Source organism: Nothobranchius furzeri, chromosome 4 (assembly GCF_043380555.1).
Source record: "Nothobranchius furzeri strain GRZ-AD chromosome 4, NfurGRZ-RIMD1, whole genome shotgun sequence".
NCBI lineage: Eukaryota > Metazoa > Chordata > Actinopteri > Cyprinodontiformes > Nothobranchiidae > Nothobranchius > Nothobranchius furzeri.
The window spans coordinates 65,121,580-65,140,223 of record NC_091744.1 but is presented as its reverse complement, the minus strand read 5'-3'; the positions used below and the strand labels follow the sequence as shown (position 1 = coordinate 65,140,223).

Here is an 18,644-nt window from a genome sequence, read left to right as displayed (position 1 = left end):
CAGGCTTAATTTATCAAGTGAAAACAGATGCTTCTGCTAACTAGAAACCATCTGCAGATTAAATTTCATCACAGCTGCATGAAAATTTGCAGTCCTGAAGAAAGAAAATTTAGCTAAGAGAACAGGGTTGGAGAATATGATGTACTGCTCCATCACCTGAAACTATCCAACACCTGTATTACCAGTTACTGCTGACTCTCATCCCACTCCCACGCCACAGGGGGCTGTGGCTGTACTGCAGCTCCACAGCGACACCTAGTGGCTCTGAACTGAACCAAACCATCACAGCAGACCGATGGTCCTGTTGCCCCCGAGGACACACACACACACACACACACACACACACACACACACACACACACACACACACACACAGTCGTCCTTGGTCTCTTCAAAACTCTGCCCTACTATTACAGACAAACACACATTGTCAGTTCTTCTTGTATCCTGTCAGATAACTACTGGACCTTGAAAGCAGAAACAACAATGAGAGGGACGGAACAAAAATAAATAAATAAACTTAAAAAATAGAGTGTAACCTTGAAAACAGACAACTACATCAGTCAATTTGAGGACAGTCAGTTTATTGAACAGTAAGTTGTGACAAGAAACAATTGTTTTCTTTTCCCATTGCATTGCAAACAACTGTGCCATTCACCACATAAACGCTCTCTGTCACAGAGGCTTTGCAGATTGACAGCGTGACAAGGGAGTATATACACTCAACAAAAATATAAACGCAACACCTTTGTTTCTGCTCCGATTTTTCATGAGATGGACTTAAAGATCTAAAATTCATTTCAGATACACAATATCACCATTTCTCTCAAACATTGTTTACAAATCAGTCTAAATGTGTGATAGTGAGCATTTCTGCTTTGCTGAGATAATCCATCCCACCTCACAGGTGTGCCACATCAAGATGCTGATCTGACATCATAAGTAGTGCATAGGTGTACCTTATACTGCCCACAATAAAAGGTCACCCTGGAAAGTGCAGTTTTTTGCTTTATTGGGGGTCTGGGGACTCAGAACCGGTCAGTATCTGTGTGACCACCATTTGCCTCATGCAGTGCAACACATCTTCTTCGCATAGAGTTTATCAGATTGTCAATTGTGGCATGTGGAATGTTGGTCCACTCCTCTTCAATGGCTGTGCGAAGTTGTTGGATATTAGTGGGAACTGGTACACGCTGTCGTATACGCCGGTCAAGCACATCCTAAACATGCTCAACGGGTGACATGTCCGGTGAGTATGCTGACCATGCAAGAACTGGGATATTTTCAGCTTCCAAGAATTGTGTACAGATCCTTGCAACATGGGGCCGTGCATTATCTTGCTGAAACATGAGGTGATGTTCATCTATGTACGGCACAACAATGGGCTTCAGGATCTCATCACGGTATCTCTGTGCATTCAACAAGCCATCAATAAAATGCACCTGTGTTCTTTGTCCATAACAGATGCCTGCCCATATCATAACCCCACCACCACCATGGGCCACTCGATCCACAACACTGACATCAGCAAAGCGCTCACCCACACGACGCCACATACGCTGTCTGCCATCTGCCCTGAACAATGTAAACCGAAATTCATCCATGAAGAGAACACCTCTCCAACGTGCCAGACGCCATTGAATTAGAGCATTTGCCCACTCAAGTCTGTTACGGTGACGAGCTGGAGTCAGGTCAAGACCCTGATGAGGACGACGAGCATGCAGTTGAGCTTCCCTGAGACGGTTTCTGACAGTTTGTGCAGAAATTGTTTGGCTATGCAAACCAATTGTTTCAGCAGCTGTCTGAGTGGCTGGTCTCAGACGATCTTGAAAGAGAACCTGCTGGATGTGGAGGTCCTGGGCTGGTGTGGTTACACGTCATCTGCGGTTGTGAGGCCGGTTGGATGTACTGCCATATTCTCTGAAACACCTTTGGAGACGGCTTATGGTGGAGAAATGAACATTCAATGTACGAGCAACAGATCTGGTTGACATTCCTGCTGTCAGCATGCCAATTGCACGCTCCCTCAGTGCTTGTGGCATCTGTGGCATTTTGCTGTGAGACAAAACTGCACATTCCAGGGTGGCCTTTTATTGTGGGCAGTATAAGGTACACCTGTGCACTACTCATGATGTCGGATCAGCATCTTGATGTGGCACACCTGTGAGGTGGGATGGATTATCTCAGCAAAGCAGAAATGCTCACTATCACACATTTAGACTGATTTGTGAACAATGTTTGAGAGAAATGGTGATATTGTGTATCTGGAATGAATTTTAGATCTTTAAGTCCATCTCATGAAAAACCGGAGCAGAAACAATGGTGTTGTGTTTATATTTTTGTTGAGTGTATATCATTTGTTTAAAGTGCTTTTCACTGCACGATTCCTCTTGGAGGAAGAGAATGGGGGGCTGTGAGGTGAGCTCAGGGCCCCAAAAAGACCTCTAAGCTTCCTGGCTGCACTAGTCATACACTGTGTGATGTTACGTGTCTCATCTTTACTTTGTGTGCATCTGTGTGTGGCTTCTACTTATTGCATAACAGTAAGCTGGTTTGTGAATTTTTATTTTAAATTTCAGTGAACATTTAAAGCACAAATCATTAGATGAATATGTAATAAACTCTTCACAATAATTCTAATACATCTCATAATATCTAAGTTACATTCTTATATCTGATGCATATAGGCAACTTACATTTTTGTGGCTATACTGCTGAGGGTTAACATAGTGGACACCATTGTGTGGGTGTGTCTCAGCCCTCTGGTTTCACAGATAAATATGATCAAAAAGGGTCACTCAGAAATAAATCTTAGAACACCGAGCTCCCTACAGTATTCAGATATTATTAAGAGTGTTGTCTTAACAATAATAATAATAGTCCTTTGTGCTTTCTTTGAGTGTACACTCTAAGTCATCCTTTTGGTGTTTAAAATAAACCTCCTCGGCAATGATCCGCACTCTGATGGATGCCAGGTCGAGTACCAACACAGAGGGAGTAAAGAGGAAAAATATCTGAGTGTAACTCTAACAACAACTACACATCAACTACGGCACCACACGGTCAGACACACACACACACACACACACACACAAACACACGCACAAACAAAACCAAATGCACAAAGTCACAGCTGAATTAAAACCAAACACTTTCAGGATTCAACTATAAAAACTGATCTGAAGACAGTGTAGAAGGGATGAGGGTTAAAAAATAAAATCCTAATAATCTCAATAACACAAAAAGTAGGCGTGGATCAGGTTGGAATGTAAATCAAAAATAATACAAGAAGCTCACATGAGTGGGAGAGTCGTTTTGCTGTTGTCTTTAGCCGTTATCATCGGACGGTGTTGGTCCCTCCCTGACTATGGCTTTCAGGTACAGTAAGACAACACGAAGATTATCTCACATTCAGGCAGTGAAGCCTCGGTTCTTAGTGCAGTCGCTGTCGTTCTGCGGCTACGTCGTGGAAAAGAAGCACCATTCAGACAGAAGCATTAACACAAACTCTACCGAGCATCTCAGTTCAGTCCGTTTCTACGAGCGTAGCTAAATGTTCGCTGTGAACGATCAGCAATAAGATTTATCGTTTGGTCCTATAATTAAACAGAAGAAAACTGCAGGTTTTACCGATAACACGAGAGATGGCACCTCCAGCAGAACCATCAAAGATCTACACTAGTGTTCCCCTTGGCGTTCAGTAAACAAAAACATCTGCTGCATTTATATTCATAGTTTCATTTCTGTTCCTTCTTTTTTTTCTCTCCACATCATAACATAAAATCACTACGATATGAGCTGAAGGGGGGAGGTAGGTGTGCAAAACAGCCATCATGTACAAAACAATAAAATCTAACAGAAAACTCATTTCATCTGCATATGTACAATCTAGATAAAGTGGACTATTTGACACAGAAACAAACAAAAACACAACACGTACAAATATACAAAGATCTAAGAAAGAAATATCGATAAATAAAAGCTCACTCCCACGAATATTACACCAAAAAGTTGCACAGGACCACCGAAGAGCTGCTTGACCAGTGGGAGCAAGGAAGGAATGTGATTGGATGATAAACATCAAAGTCACCTTGATCTCCGGTGGGATGAATCAATAGCAGGGCTTCGGTGTTTTCTATTTTTCCCCTTGGAAGCTTAACGCAAACAAACCCATCTAAAGCAAATCAGCAAAGATACATTTGGTAAAACTCAGACAACACTGAGAACACAACAATTAGATTTTCAGATGAAGACAGAGTTTTGTTTGCTCTTTGGGGTCGTGCGACTCAATTCAAGTTTGGACAAAGCTTTAAGTCTAGCGATAACTCTGCTGTAAACAAATAAAAATCATATGTTTGCATCAAAGGAGAAAAACTGGCTCCACGATGCACACGGATGCACCGCAAGACAGAATATTTAATAATAATTTGCCTTTTTTTAGAGATTTCATTCCTCAGCTGTTCCCAAACAGAGCCGAAAACTGCCAGGGCGCTCTGAACTCAAGACGAGGCTTTGGTCAGTCATGTCACAGCGGGCGTTTCCCATCACATGAAGATGCATAAACTCCAGCTGTGACCTCACTGAGTGGAGTCTGGCCAGATGTGCAAGGGTTCTGACCAAAAACAAAAAGACAGCTGCTTTTGGTGATCGTGTAAGCAGTTTTCTTCCGTCTGGTTCGTAACCAGGAAACAAAGACGTCGTTCAGAGGTAAAACAGTCCAACCATTGTGGCCGTGCTAAATATCAGATGGAACCTGATCTACTTAAAAAGCCAAGGCAATCAAAGCCTGCTCTGAGCTGAAAGGCTGAGTTCATTACAACCACTTACTGTACAGGAAGGGAAGTGGCTTCTGAAGAAAGATCAGAGGGATTGTGCTGGTCTCACATCAACACGTTGCCAGGGACCGAAACAGCCTCTTAAGGCTTGTTTTTCTCCAGTTGCAGCCATTTCATCTTCTCAGACATACAGTCTGCATTTTTTGAACTTCTCAAATATCCTCCTAACAGAAGATTGTGCTATTAACCGCCAATTTAAAACGCCAAGTCACAATTTCACCAAGGGATTCTCTGGCAATAAAATGTTGCTCAACTTCTAAAAAATAATCAGCACTTGCAGGACTGCAGCAGCCAAGAGCAGCACGTCTGATTAAAAGACACAACAATCATCTTCAAAAACACAACAAAAATATCTTGTAGTCTGATATTTGTGGCTTGGTTTCCAGAGAGCTTCTGTAGCTGAGCCTGCCTCCTGGAAACTTGTGTGCCACCACAGGCATCTTGGCAAACAAAGGCTCCCTTCTGAACTTTTTGAACATTCAACACAACAAATTAAAAAAACAAAACAATAACTGGTCATTCATCAACCTCAAAAAAATAATTAACTTTCTCAAGAATAAGATGAATTCTCATGTAGTTGAAGTGATGCATCGTGGGAGGGAAGGCAGAAAGAAGGGGCTTCTTAGTTGTCTTTTTTAGGCAAGAAGCTGAGGATAAATTCCCCCACGCCCAGGAAGTATACCACCTGTGCAATGCCGAACAGCGGTGCAATGACCAGGGCTCGACAGTACGCTCCCTTCAGGAAGGCCGCCGGACCCTCGTTGCGCATGATTTTCCTAGAGAGCAAACACCGACTCATCACTTATATGAAACCACACACCCAGCATTAGTAACGTGTCTGTGCAGAGGATGTCAAAAGCAGCCACACACAGCACCGACATAACCAGGTCACCTGATGCAGTCGGTCACTCCACTGTACGTGTCTTCTGTGCTCGCTCGGTTCAGGGACTGCAGCCGAGTCTTTATTACTGCAATTCAAAGAGACGCCGATTAGAACCTAACGCGGAGCGTCGGTAGCTGTAGAAACGCAACTGGAGACCCCTGCTCACCGTCAACGGGGTTGACAGCAACGGCCGCTGTGCTTCCTGCAACGCAGCCGGAGACAAACGACACGTAGAAAGGAGCTGGGCCCTCGGCGCCCCGTTTGCCCAAGTTATTCAGGTTGGCAAAAAGGGGGAAATAGATGATGGAGAAAGGAACGTCCCTATGAAGACAGAAAGAAGACTTTTAATTAATACCGTCTAATATGGAGAAATGATTGAACTGGCTCTTATAAATATATATATATATATATATATATATATCTATATATATATATATAGATAGATATATATAGATATATATAGATATATATAGATATATACATATGTAACAGTCTTTTGAGAGTTTTAAGATAAATTAGTTGTAGTAGCCATCTTAGCTGTGCCCTAATCCAGCAGCTACATACTTCCGGGTGCACATTTTAAGACTTTGCAGCGAATCGACAAAGCTGCTCAAGTTTGATGAAGACTTAAAATGCGTCCTAGTTCCCCCTAGACTTCATGAGCCAGTCTGGCGTAGCCCTATAGACTTATGCCATCCCAGATTCATTGCAGAATGAAGGGTAGATTTTTTTTATTTCTGTAATGTTGGCGAACGAAGTAGAAGATCAGAGTTTCAAGTGTTAGCATGTATAATAATATCTGGTTGTGCAAAAAAATGAAAGTCTTAGGCGGTTGTGTTGTTAAGGTTTTTGTTTGCGTATTTGTTTTTTATTGTGAAAAATATTGTGAAAAATCCTCACAAACAAGCTAGCATAGCCCGTATTTCTACACGTATTGCTTAAACTTCTGTTTAGTGCCATCACAGTTGCTAGGCAACAGCTTGCACACTGAGGTAGGGGGAAAGAATGAATATAGAAGCTAGGTAGAAGAAGGACCCGTCCTACGTGGACGAGGTAGGATGGGTAATCACAAGGATGCTACCTCTGAATTTGGACAGTTGGTGAGATATTTTGATTTTACTACAGACTTACTACTTTATGACGTACCTGAGCAATGTGGCACCGAGGCCCTTATAAAGCCCAGCTATGCCCTTTTCCCTCAGTAATTGTCTGGTTAGCTGCATGGCTGTGGGGGACTTGGTCTCCACGGTGCCTGCAGCCACCGTCTCCGGCATGAGCTTCCTCTGAGCAGCTAAAACAAACAAGAATAAAATAAACACAGCTTTAGACTTCCATCATCTACCAGTGCTCAGACCTGACTTGCTGAAGGTGTATTCTCTTACACGGCCACATGGGGCCGCCCTATCTCCATCGTATCAACACTTCAGTGAGTGATTAACTAGCAGCGGTTTGTAATTTCCTCTTACCAAGCCTTCCAGCATCCTGAAGCTGGATTTTCAGCATCTCCATAGGAGTTGTTACAATAACCTAGAATTAAAGCAGATCAGACAAGGTCAAACCATTTTTTCTGTCAGTACATGTAATATGAAAGTTTAATTGTGAGTGGTGCGGGTGTCCGAAGTCTGGCATCCATTCAATTAATGCCTAGTCTTGGTGTCTGCTGTAGTCACACATTAGTAACTAGTTAACTAGATTAAGGGTGAGACGGGCATGTAATCCAAGAATCTGCTGCTCTTAATCTAATCACGTTCCTCGAGCATGAAGCCCTCATTGACAAGAGGCCTTTCCCTCTGACTCACTCAGCCAGCATCTTATCTGAGCACTCACATCTGCATAGCTGCCAGGATATATCGCCTCACAAACTAGAAAGACGTTCAATCTGAACATTAAAGCTCACAGATAACACAAGTTACAAACTCCCAGTGTGTTTTGGTGACCGCTGTAGCTCGCTCTAGTGCCGTTGTGGCTGAGTGCAGCAGCAAATGACAAAGATAAATGAGGCAGTGCCTCAGGCCCGCTGCTGTGTGCTGAAGTCAGAGGGTCCATATGGAGGAAAAGTAGGATGCGATGAAATCTGAACCTTGCTAACTCACTCACCTGGCATGTACCTGCCCCACACCCGGCCAGCATCTCTTTGAGCAGAGTGAGTTTTCTGGAGAAAAAAAAAAAGCATGATCAGAACAAAAAGTGACAGGCATCTTTATTCCTGCAAAACCTTTAAGCAGAAAGCTCCTCCAGAGCTTGTGATGCTAATCTTTGTTTTCCAAGTCTGCATGACAGGGACAAGCATGGATTAATAATTTACACCAAGGGTAGCTAGGCCAGACGAGTCAGCCTGCATGTTTGTTACCATGGGGATGGAGGCAGATGCCCCAGAAAGCCTCTGGTTTATCTGTGCACGCAGCACTGAAGGTGAGCTACCGCTACTTCCACAAGATGATGTTTGCTAGCACCATACCATGCAACCTGGCAACCTAATTTGAGTAACTCTGTGATTGTGAAGTCACACAATTAACAAGGCAGCTTGGAATGCTTCGTGCATCCGGAGAGGTGACAGAAAGGTGAAGGATTACCGGGAGCCTCGGGAGAGAATGCAGGCAGCTAATGTGTGGGGTTGTAACACATGTTAGTAAACACGCCATTTAGTTGATGAGGGACGTGGGCGTGCTGTAAGTCAGGCTGTCAGCGCTTTAATGCCTCACCCATCCTTAGAGAGGTGATGCCTGAAGAAGTCGTTAGCAGCCAATTTAATGGCTTTCTCTGGTGTGACTAGCGTTAGGTTCACCGCAGCTCCTGGGGGGGGCAAACAAAGGACAGCGAACAAGAAATTAAACCGCAAAAAATAATAACACAAGACAGACAAACAAGGAAATTAGGTGGTTTACACTGGAATGCTTTGATTGTTAGCTATGTTTGGTGTCTCATTAAAGCTGGGGCATTCCAATCGTTGCCAATGAGCCAACAATAAGCTCCGAGAATCTTACCTCGATACATCCCGAAGTACCCCTCTGACCTGATGGTCTTAATAAGGCAATCTGACCTGAATGGCAAAAAAAACATCAGCAGTGAGTCAAAATGCTGGCTGACAGGCACCATCTTTGTGAGGTACTGACAAATGTTCCGTACATGCTGGTATAAAGGCGAGATCCATTTTGCTGGTTTTGCAGACGAGTCTTGGCCAGGTCAATGGGAAACACACAGGTCACTCCAATCAGGCCGGCGATCCCTCCATTAATCAATTTGGCAGGCAAACTGGGCGTAGGTGGAGTTTAAACAAACGTACGAGATGTAGAATTAACCCTCCCACTGTCCTAATGGGTGTGACCCCGCGAGGAAAGTTGACCATTGAGCAAGGTTGATGGTTTATCCCTTGGGTCCATGTGGCAGGGGTGAGGAGTGAGCACCGCCTCACCCCTGCCACCTCAAGGGATAAACCATCAATCCTGCTTAATGGTCAACTTTCCTCGCGGGGTCACCCATAAAGACAGTGGGAGGGTTAAAAGTGTGTAAAGTTAAAAGCAAAAACACAATTTTTTTTCTAAATAAATATTTTCAGAACCACCTGTACCTGATCTGTTTATCAGCCATTTATTAAAAGCCCTTTCTGGTCCCTCAAGCGGTTAGTTCCTCTTGGTTGTTGGTGACTGTGGTGCTGTGTGGTCCAGGAGGGGTCAAACAGCTGATTGCCCGCTTGCTTCTATTGAGCTGGTTTTAATTCAAGTACTTCTGTGAAAGAAAGAAGAGAAAGACCAGTTCATGTTCAACATTCTCAGAAAGTGACACAGTGAAGAAACACCACAGAAGCAACGTAGCAAACATTTCATCTATTACGTAACAAAGATTAAAATGGCCTTTTAGCTCAGCGACACCCAGAACCAGCCCATTTTCTTACACACCAAAACATAAGGAAATATTTTCTATTTTCTCTACCTAAAACTGAGAATTTACAGATCATTTATTTAAAATGAGGGTTTTAAATGAACTCAGGGGAAGTGAAAGCTTTACCAAAATGATCATTTTGCACATAATACATTTTGTAACACACATTTTCAGTTTCCTTCATTAAAAAAAAAGAAATATGTCAAATTGAATGTGTAATAAATCTTATCCCACTGATGGATCGGCCTTTCCTCTGTTTGCTCTCAAGCGTTAAGGTTATCTTATTATAGCAGGAGTACATAGTCTAAACATATATGTGCCTTAGCTGGATGCAAGTATCTGAAATAAAAGAGCAAGTCCATTTCTATTCTAGAATAGAATAGAAAACTGGTTTAAAACCAGTCTAAAGCCTAAACGGCTTTTATTGTGATCATTTCAGTTAAATAAGTGACACATGCTCCACCCAGGTGAAATAATAAGCTGTTCCCTGTGCTCTGAGTTACCTGGTAAATCAGAGTCTAGAAAACTCCCATTATTAATAATAAGTGGTGATTTATTGATCCACATCTGACCCATCCCAGTGGAGCAGTGAGATGCCATCAGTACAGTTTTCTGCCTAAAGACACTTCAACACACAACCTTAGTTCTGGAATCAAACCAGTCTGATCAGTGGACACCCACTCTCCCCATTCAGCAATTAGATTTAAACACTTTTTCAAACTTAATGGAGGAAATGTAGCTACTTTTAAAAGTTATGATAATTCTACCTGCATAAAAGTGTTTCAGAGCTCTGTTAGTTTTTGAGGTTTTGTGTTTGAAATCTTTCATTCAAATTTACAGTGTGATAAAGATCTGTGGCTTTTTCTGACCCGACCCTTTTCTCGTCTGTTGTCTTCCTGCGGCCAATACAGGAAGTAGCGGGAGAACACTCATATTTAAATTAGTATCATACAGTTTCTCAGTGAACCAACCCTTTAATGTCTACAAAATAAAAGTCTGAAAACTGTTCGTTATTTTTAGTAAACCAGGTTTTAACAGAGGTTATTGTGATGCTTCTCCAACCTCAAAATGTGGACGTATTAGTCAGCAGCTGCAAACTGTGTGAAGAGGTAATTTGACCGTAAGCATTTTGCTAACCTGATGGATAAGCTTGTTAATCATTAAAAGTTTGATGGGTGTCAGCGGTTTTAGAGCACTTGAAGACAAAAGCAGGTTTAAATTAAAGCTGCAAGCAGCGTCGTTCGGCCCTCACAGCTCCGCGCCGCTCCGGCCTGGCCGGCAGCCCGGGGCACCAGGGCACGTCCGCGGAACAGAAACGTCGACCACCCCGACACCTGAAACCGCAAACGGTCACCTCGTCCGCACTTCACCCTGACTCAGCATCCCCTCTGAGCCCTCCATTTAATTACACGTCTCACCACTAGGGCATACTCTATCTTTACCACACTGATGGTGTGATGACACAGACCAACTTTAATGCTATTCTGACCACGATTTTTGAAGTTATTGAAGGTTAAATTAATCTAAGAGGCGCTGTGACCAACGACAGAAAAATCCCATTGAGGTCAACTTTGGTTGACAAAGATGGTTTTCTGTTATTTTGGCATCAATCAGACGTTGTGTGTTCTTTCTAGAGCCAGTGAGCTGAAAGGGGCGGAGCTACAGGGATTTGAACCAACAACCACATCAATGTGTTTGGTGCAGTCACTGATGTCACAAGCCAAGTATAATGCCATTCTGACCTTGTCTCTAGAAGTTAATAAAGTTTGAACCCATCTAGGGGGCGCTGTGACCGTTTACATCTAAATGCCATACAGGTCATCTTTGGTCATCAAAGATGGTTTTCTTTTAATTTGGCATCAATCAAACGTTGCATGGGTCACCTAGAGACAAAAAGCTGTAAGTGGGTGGAGTTAAAGTGATTTGAACAAGTGAGCACATACATGTGTTGATTGCAGTTGTGTGATGACTCCCACCAAGTTTGATATAGTTTGGAGCTTTTTTGGAGATGATACAAAGGTTTTATTGTATCTAGGGGGCGCTGTCCCAAATTTAGGAAATATTCCATGAAGAAGTTTGTAGGTTGATAACAATCATTTGTGTGCAGTTTGGTGTTAATTGGATCATGCATGTGTTATTCAGGGCCTAATATCTGTCAGGGGGCGGAGCTAAAGCGATATCAACCAATTACCACAGGATTGTATTGGGTGCCTTTGTGTGATGACACATAGCAAGTTTGGTGCAGTTACGACCTCGTCTGTAGGAGTTATTACAATTTTAAAGGTATGTAGGGGGCGCTGTGGTGACATTATATAATGTTCACCAACCGTTTGTGCCTTGTTGGCTAAAGGGCATGATTGTTGATTGCCATGTTCACTTTGCGCTTGGCTCCAAGAGACTTTTTTGTAGATCCTGAGACACCACATTAGTGTACCAAATTTCGTAATCCTCAGTCAAAGCATGGCTTGGGGCTGACAGTTTTAATGGTCCTAGGGGGCGCTATTTCAGAAAATAGGCCACGCCGACCGGATTTTCACATCAGATTTTTTGGGGGGCCGGACTAGGATCACTCACAAGAAGTTTCGTGACGATATCTTTAGAAATGACAAAATGGGAGGCAAACGTAAGGCCATGGCGGTACGCCTGACTTCGCCGCGCCGCCACAGCCCCGTCCTCTGCCGAAAACTCCCATAAAGTGATGCCAAGCAACCCCCACTTGTCTTGAGTTACCAGCTACAAATTTGTGGTGATTAAGTGAAATGGGGCAATTTGGGACCTTTCAAAGTAAAACTTGACCTTTTTGGTCCTGAGGGGGCAGGACTTGTGTGATGTCATCATCCGACCATTCAATTTACTTTGTGGGTGGATGATAAATGACCACAGAAATTTTTGTGACTCTATTCCATTCAGTAATGAAGTTATAGCAATTAACATTTTTTTGGCGAGTAGTCAAACTTCGAGGCCTGGCCCCGCCCCTTCAGCATATACGAAAACTCAGAATCCTTGTCTCATTTTGTTCGTTCATCCCTTCTGAGCAATTTTACACAACTTTTGAGACGATCGTGCGAAAAATGATCGAGCAATCCAATCAGAAACGGACCCTAAAAACTGCAAAAAATCGTCATTTCAACCCAAAATGGCCGACTTCCTGTTTGATATGGACCATGCTTGCAAGAGGCTTTTCTGTGCGGACTGTTGAGTACTACAAGTGTACCAAATTTCATAACTGTACGATAAACTAAGCTTTATGGAGAGGGTTTTTTTCACTTTCTAGGGGGCACTGTTAAGCCATTTTCTTTGCGATTTTTTTGGGACCTTTAAAATATCAAATTTTTCACCAGGCCTGACAAGTTTGCAAAATATTGTGAGTTTTGGGGTATGTTAAGGTCCCCAAAACGCCGTTCAAAGGGGGCACGGAATAACAAAAAATAATCAGAGCAAAAACAAGAGGCCTTCACAGCGCTTTCACTGCTCGGGCCTGATTAAATCAAGGGCCATCACACAAACTCCAGCCTAGAATATTCCTCATAGGCTGAATTATTGACGACCCTCTCGACCACTGGAACATCTGTGTGTCCTTGTGGTTTAATTTTAAAGATTGAGCCATACAAGTAAAGCTAAAAGAGTACAGATGTAGCCATGATGATCCCGTTTTCTGAAGCAGAGTGCTGTTACTGTAAAAAGATGCTTCCAATTTCCCCTTTTTTTCTCTCCACCCCCTTCATCCACCAATCACAGCCTGGCTCCGTGAGTGCAGCTCTTCTCTTGCTCTTTCCCTCCCTTCATCACCTCCCTCTCTCTATCATGATCATGAGTCACGACTCACCAAATGCAGCTTTTCCACCTCAGATCTTTGCTGACTTTCAGATTTTTTTGTGCAAAGTTCAAACGAGTACACGAGCAACTTCGCAAGTTTCTCCAATGGATGTTTCCAGTAACTTCATCAGAATGAAGCAGTAATCTGGTGTGCTCAGTTGGAAGGAGGGAGGACTGGGAGGCCCTCACTGGCTGATCCAGGGGTGGGGAAATGAAGAGGAGGAAGGTGGGTCTGTGACTGTCTTTCAGCTGGCTGTCCTGCTCCCTGTAGCTTCACAGCCCACCTATAGCTCAGCAGTGACTCTTGGCCCATTTTCTTCTCCTCCCTCTGACTTCCTCTTATAAAATAAACCCCACAGTCATCGCTCTTGTTTTTCTTTCAACCATTTCAATTCAGCTCTCTTAGTAAAATAACTGGAGAGATGTGCCAGCTGTTTGAATCGCTGACATCTTTTGAACATGACATACTCAAAGACCCTGAATTCAGCGTTACTTGTCACGTTTACTTAATGCAACTATGCCGGCACAAGGAAACGCATCTGACTTCCAGCCACAGTCTGGCCACAGCGCCTTGACATGACAATTGGAGTCTGTATGCACACAGCAAGTCCCAGTGTGGAGTGTCCACAAAACATTGCTCATCTCCAAAATATCCAAGGAATTTATTTTAAGCATAATGAAGTGATAGAATCTGTTGTGCAATGGGTATTTCATTTCACCAGACACTCAATAAACCAGCTTTATGTCTAATAAACTCCATACTACACATGTTTTCCTTTTTATTTGTGGTTTTTAGTGGTCGAAGGTTATAATATCAGCTTACTGCCTATGTGTATGCATATACATGTACCTTTGCTATTATTTTTCTTTAAACTTTTCTTAAGTGTGCTAAGTGAATTTCCCCACTGTGGGTCTATTATTCTATTGCCAGAATGTATTCAATTAACCCACTTTAACCTAAAACAAACATGCTTAATGTGGCTTTATATGTTCCCTCATGCATTTTTGTTAATGTTTTAGGTTTGTGCCAACAGAGCTGATAAGTACTGATGAGCAAACATCAGGTGATTACACAACTTGTGCAAAGCCTTGAACTGAACTTAAGTCAGCCGACTGAAAGCAGCTATTGGATATGCTTGATTAAAGAGCAAGTTCACAGTCCCAAGTCTGATAACGCTCCAGTTTTTGACCCTTGATCGTCACTACAAGTTGATCAATGATGGGTAATTACTCACAAGGATATTCAGCCAAGGTAACAATAGATACAACTGTTAGGTAAATAAAAAGAAGTGATGATGAGTTTGTGGCAGCATATGCCAGCTAACTGGAGAAATGATGAAACAGCACAAATATACAATGGGATGTTTCTTATAGAGATTATTACCAATCATCTTTCTCTCCTGGAACAATTACAACGGGTAATATCACTGCTACTACACAATGAAAGACAACACTCATCATTTAGCATTTTGTGCATCTAAACTAGAAAACTTTAAAGTAAAAATATAGATGTATTTTAATCTCTTTTTGTCTGAGTGATGGTTGAGTTGAGAAACTTGACCAGTTTCAGATTTGACACCACTCTGCTGACCAAAAACCACACTTGATAGGGTAGGTACCCTATACTGGGATCTCTTTCTCTGCTTTACGGCTGTTAGCTGTTACGCTAGTGGTTAGCATTTTCAGTTCACAGATCATCAACAAAAAGCGCAAGAAGAAGAAAAAGAAGTTTACTCTTGCTGTTGGCATCATGATGGAACCCGGAGGTGAAGCAAAGAGCTAAAACCAGAGTGAACATCGGGGCCTACTCTAGTTCAGGAAGCTAAAGGCGGCTACAAATGGTGACCTGGCTTTGTTGATACTGGATTTGTAAGTTATAACATATTTTTTGTCCAACAGTGTGAAACTTTTTACTCTGTGGTTTATTTTAGCATTAGTTGACTCAGGTTAGTGTTAGCTCTTTGTTAGCACTAGCCACATCAGGCTGCAGCAGGGTTGTTTACGAGGATTGTAATTCCACTTTCAACCAGTAGGGCAGAGGAGCAGGAAACTGCTCTTTGTTACTTTAAATGTATAGCGGAGGATCTTTTTCCTCCGGGTGGATCATCGGAACAATTGGTCCGCACAACTGTCAATCATTCTGTTGAACCATTCACGCAAGGCCGTCATCATACGTGCTCGTTGCTGGGTAGTTCTCACTTCCTGCGCAAAGCGAAGGTTGAGCTTTCTGCTCGACAGGTAAGCTTAAGTTCGGCAAGCTATTTGGAGAAATTAATTTCCTCCATACCTTTAATTGGTATTTGTCTGATAGATGCACCAAAAAAGCATCTGGTGTTCTGCATTACATAATTATCATTCAACACTTAAAATTATATTCTATTAATTATAGTTCTTTGGGATAATTATTTTGGGGAGGTTAAATCGGGATCAGCACATCTCGAGCATCATAAATATTAAACTTTTTTTGTAGTCCTTAAAAAACTGGTGATTGTACAAATTCTAAGTAAAGTAAAATCATAGAGAAATGCTATTTGTTATCAGCAAAGGAAGAAACTAGAAGGGGTGTGTAGATCAGAGATGGTGGGATTTAAACATGAAGTTATAAAGCTAGCTGCTAAAGACAACCAACTTCATGGCAAATCTGCTTTAAAACATAATAGATCCGGAAATAAAATCAGCTTGAAAAGCCCCAAACCAATCTACTCCTGTGAATTATCAATGCAAAAACCCCAAAAGCAAATCCTGCTCAGCCGGAGCGAATAAAATACCTGACCCGTCCCAGCTCCTTGGTGTCTGGTCTCAACAGGGTAAAGGTCTTTAGTGACTGATAACAGTGGATTTTAGAGGAAAAGATAAAAGGAAGTGAGCGGCTGGGACACTTGAGTCACATGACCAATGTGGTTAAGAAAAGAGAAAAGAACCGAAATTCACGATACACGCTCTCTTCATTAGCTTAGTGCAGAATGCTGCTGCCAGACCATCTGTCTCACATCACGAGCTGCTCTCAATAACACACACACACACACACACACACGTTTCTGCAGTATTCTATATATTCTTTGACCTATAAGATAAAAAATTAATTAAAGGAGTGTGTTTTAAGTAATCCTCTACACTGATATGCAATGATTTGACGTCAGAATACATGAAATTCCATCTATTTTTGAATCTAAACAACCACGCCAGTGTGCAGGATGAAATTGTGGTGTCACAGACAAATCTGATTACCATTTCCTCTTCCCTGCATCACTGGGATTATAAACTTAATACATACTTATGGGATCTCATTCCCAGCCCTTCTATCCACAGCCAGAGGAGTGGGATCTGGGCAGAGCGATGTGTTTCTGCCCCACTGAGATCATATTGCAGCCTTTAAACACGCACAAAAGTACTTATTTTCTTTGGTATCACCTGTTGCAGATCAGGAAATATCAGGTTGAGTTTGGCTTTCATGTGTCAGAGAGGTATAAAGCTCTTTTGTGCAGAGGGAAGGTGAAGAGTTTAGAATCTCCTCTAACACCCCGGTTTCAAGTATTCCACAGCTATTCTCTCTTACTTCTTTGTTTTGCTCCAATCTCATTCTCCGTCCTGCTGGTGAATTCTCTACACACAGGGGGAAAAAACTCCCTATAAACGTAGCTTTGTGTCATTTATTTTCATACAGTGAGCATATGTGTGTGACTTTTACAAACCCGCCTATGAATATTTGGGCAGTACGTGTGATCCTGTGATAACTTCACCATGGTTTTGTTAGAAATGATCCTTAAAAGTTCCACAGTCCTCTTGAACAACACAGGATGTCACTGTACACCCAGGAAGGGCTAACCTTGTGAATTATTTATTTCTCGAATCCTTTGTTACATTGTGTGGCCTTAGCCTTGGAGGGTTGTGAGTTTCTAACTGCTGCAGATGGCTCTTTAAATAGCTAGAGTTCAATCCTGACCAAAAAGTGTGAAATCTAATCTAAAAAATGCCATAGCAGCTTACCTTAAGGGCTTTTACACGATTTTAAACATTAGGCTGCTTTTAGTTTTACATGAAAGTTATTCTGGCAGGAATCTGAGTTTCAGCACAGAAATGCTAATTTCTACTGTAAATATTTCAGTTCTTCAACTCCAGACCACTCGCAGAACCATCTACAACATGTAGTTATTATGTTTTTAATAACCCATTTCAACAGCATGCAATGCATAAATTAAAGCTGAGCACCGGCCAATTGTTTTGTCTTTTAGAGCATGCATGTGTGCAAGTTTGCAGGAGCAGCTGCTAAATGCTGTCATGTGTGCTTGGGTGGGTGTGGGGGGGGGGGGGGTTAATTGAGGCCTGTAGTGATAGCTGGGACCCAAAAGACTTTTAGGAGAAATACCAACACCATCCTGTCTGTTTTTCTATGCAGGTGACACATTTCCGCCTGTTCTGCGCTCCAAATGAAGAGCTGGTTTAGGAGAGGGTGCCCAGCAGATGCTGGAGCATCCTCAGCTGTTCCACCAATGAGAGGAGGTGGGGACTCGGGATTTTTACACCCTCGTTGATGAACGGAAGCCGGCAGCTGGCCCCTTAAGGAGCTCGGACTAATGATGTTTCAGTTTGACTCAACCGTGGTGCTAGATCATAAAATCATACACATGCTACTAAATACTGACGTAAACCATGAGTCTCTGATCAGCTCCTTATGTGACCGTTACGTACCGGAGGCTGACTAGCGGTTCGGTGGGAGTTAGGGGCAGAATATGACAGGATAGCTCTGACAGTACCGGTTAATCTCGTCCATTTTAATTTGTATGACGCTAAACTCGACATCGTTAACCGCACAGCTCCAACGCTGCTCAGACATTCGCTACCTTAGCATATGACGGGAAATGACTCGCTTCCCGCTCCTCAGCCTCTCACATTCGCCTTTATAATTCACCATTAACATATTTAAGCTAATGGCGCTTTCAGGTGTCATTTTAACGACCGCAAACCGACAGAGACACGGGATTTAAAAATTAAAAACGCAACCAGATTCTTAACAAATGCATCTCCCGTTATGTACATACCAGAGTCGCTTCCGCTGTTTCCTTGTGGGTGAATGAGAGGTGAAATCTGATGTTACACTCTGTACCTTTGGCTGAAAGAGCGACAGTAGATAACCCGCTGAGAAGGTGGGAGTGAATGCAAGCCGGGAGGTAGGCAGGAAAGGGAGGAAGGGAGGGGGAGAGGTCTGGATGCAAACGGGAGTAGCGGAGGAT

At 42.6% G+C, this 18,644-nt stretch overlaps 1 protein-coding gene across 1 annotated transcript; it reads right to left on the bottom strand.

Annotated features, from left to right (window-relative positions):
• Nucleotides 1-5,164: 5,164 nt before the first annotated feature.
• Nucleotides 5,165-18,594, bottom strand: slc25a22a (solute carrier family 25 member 22a). The gene is made up of 11 exons (XM_015964311.3): nt 18,453-18,594; nt 9,287-9,444; nt 8,845-8,970; nt 8,703-8,758; nt 8,421-8,511; nt 7,816-7,870; nt 7,185-7,245; nt 6,865-7,009; nt 5,885-6,039; nt 5,728-5,803; nt 5,165-5,611 (listed from the first exon to the last, which is right to left on the bottom strand). Exons 2-11 carry the CDS (start codon nt 9,304-9,306, stop codon nt 5,458-5,460), a joined length of 939 nt encoding a protein of 312 aa, XP_015819797.1. The 5' UTR covers nt 9,307-9,444; nt 18,453-18,594; the 3' UTR covers nt 5,165-5,457.
• Nucleotides 18,595-18,644: the final 50 nt, after the last annotated feature.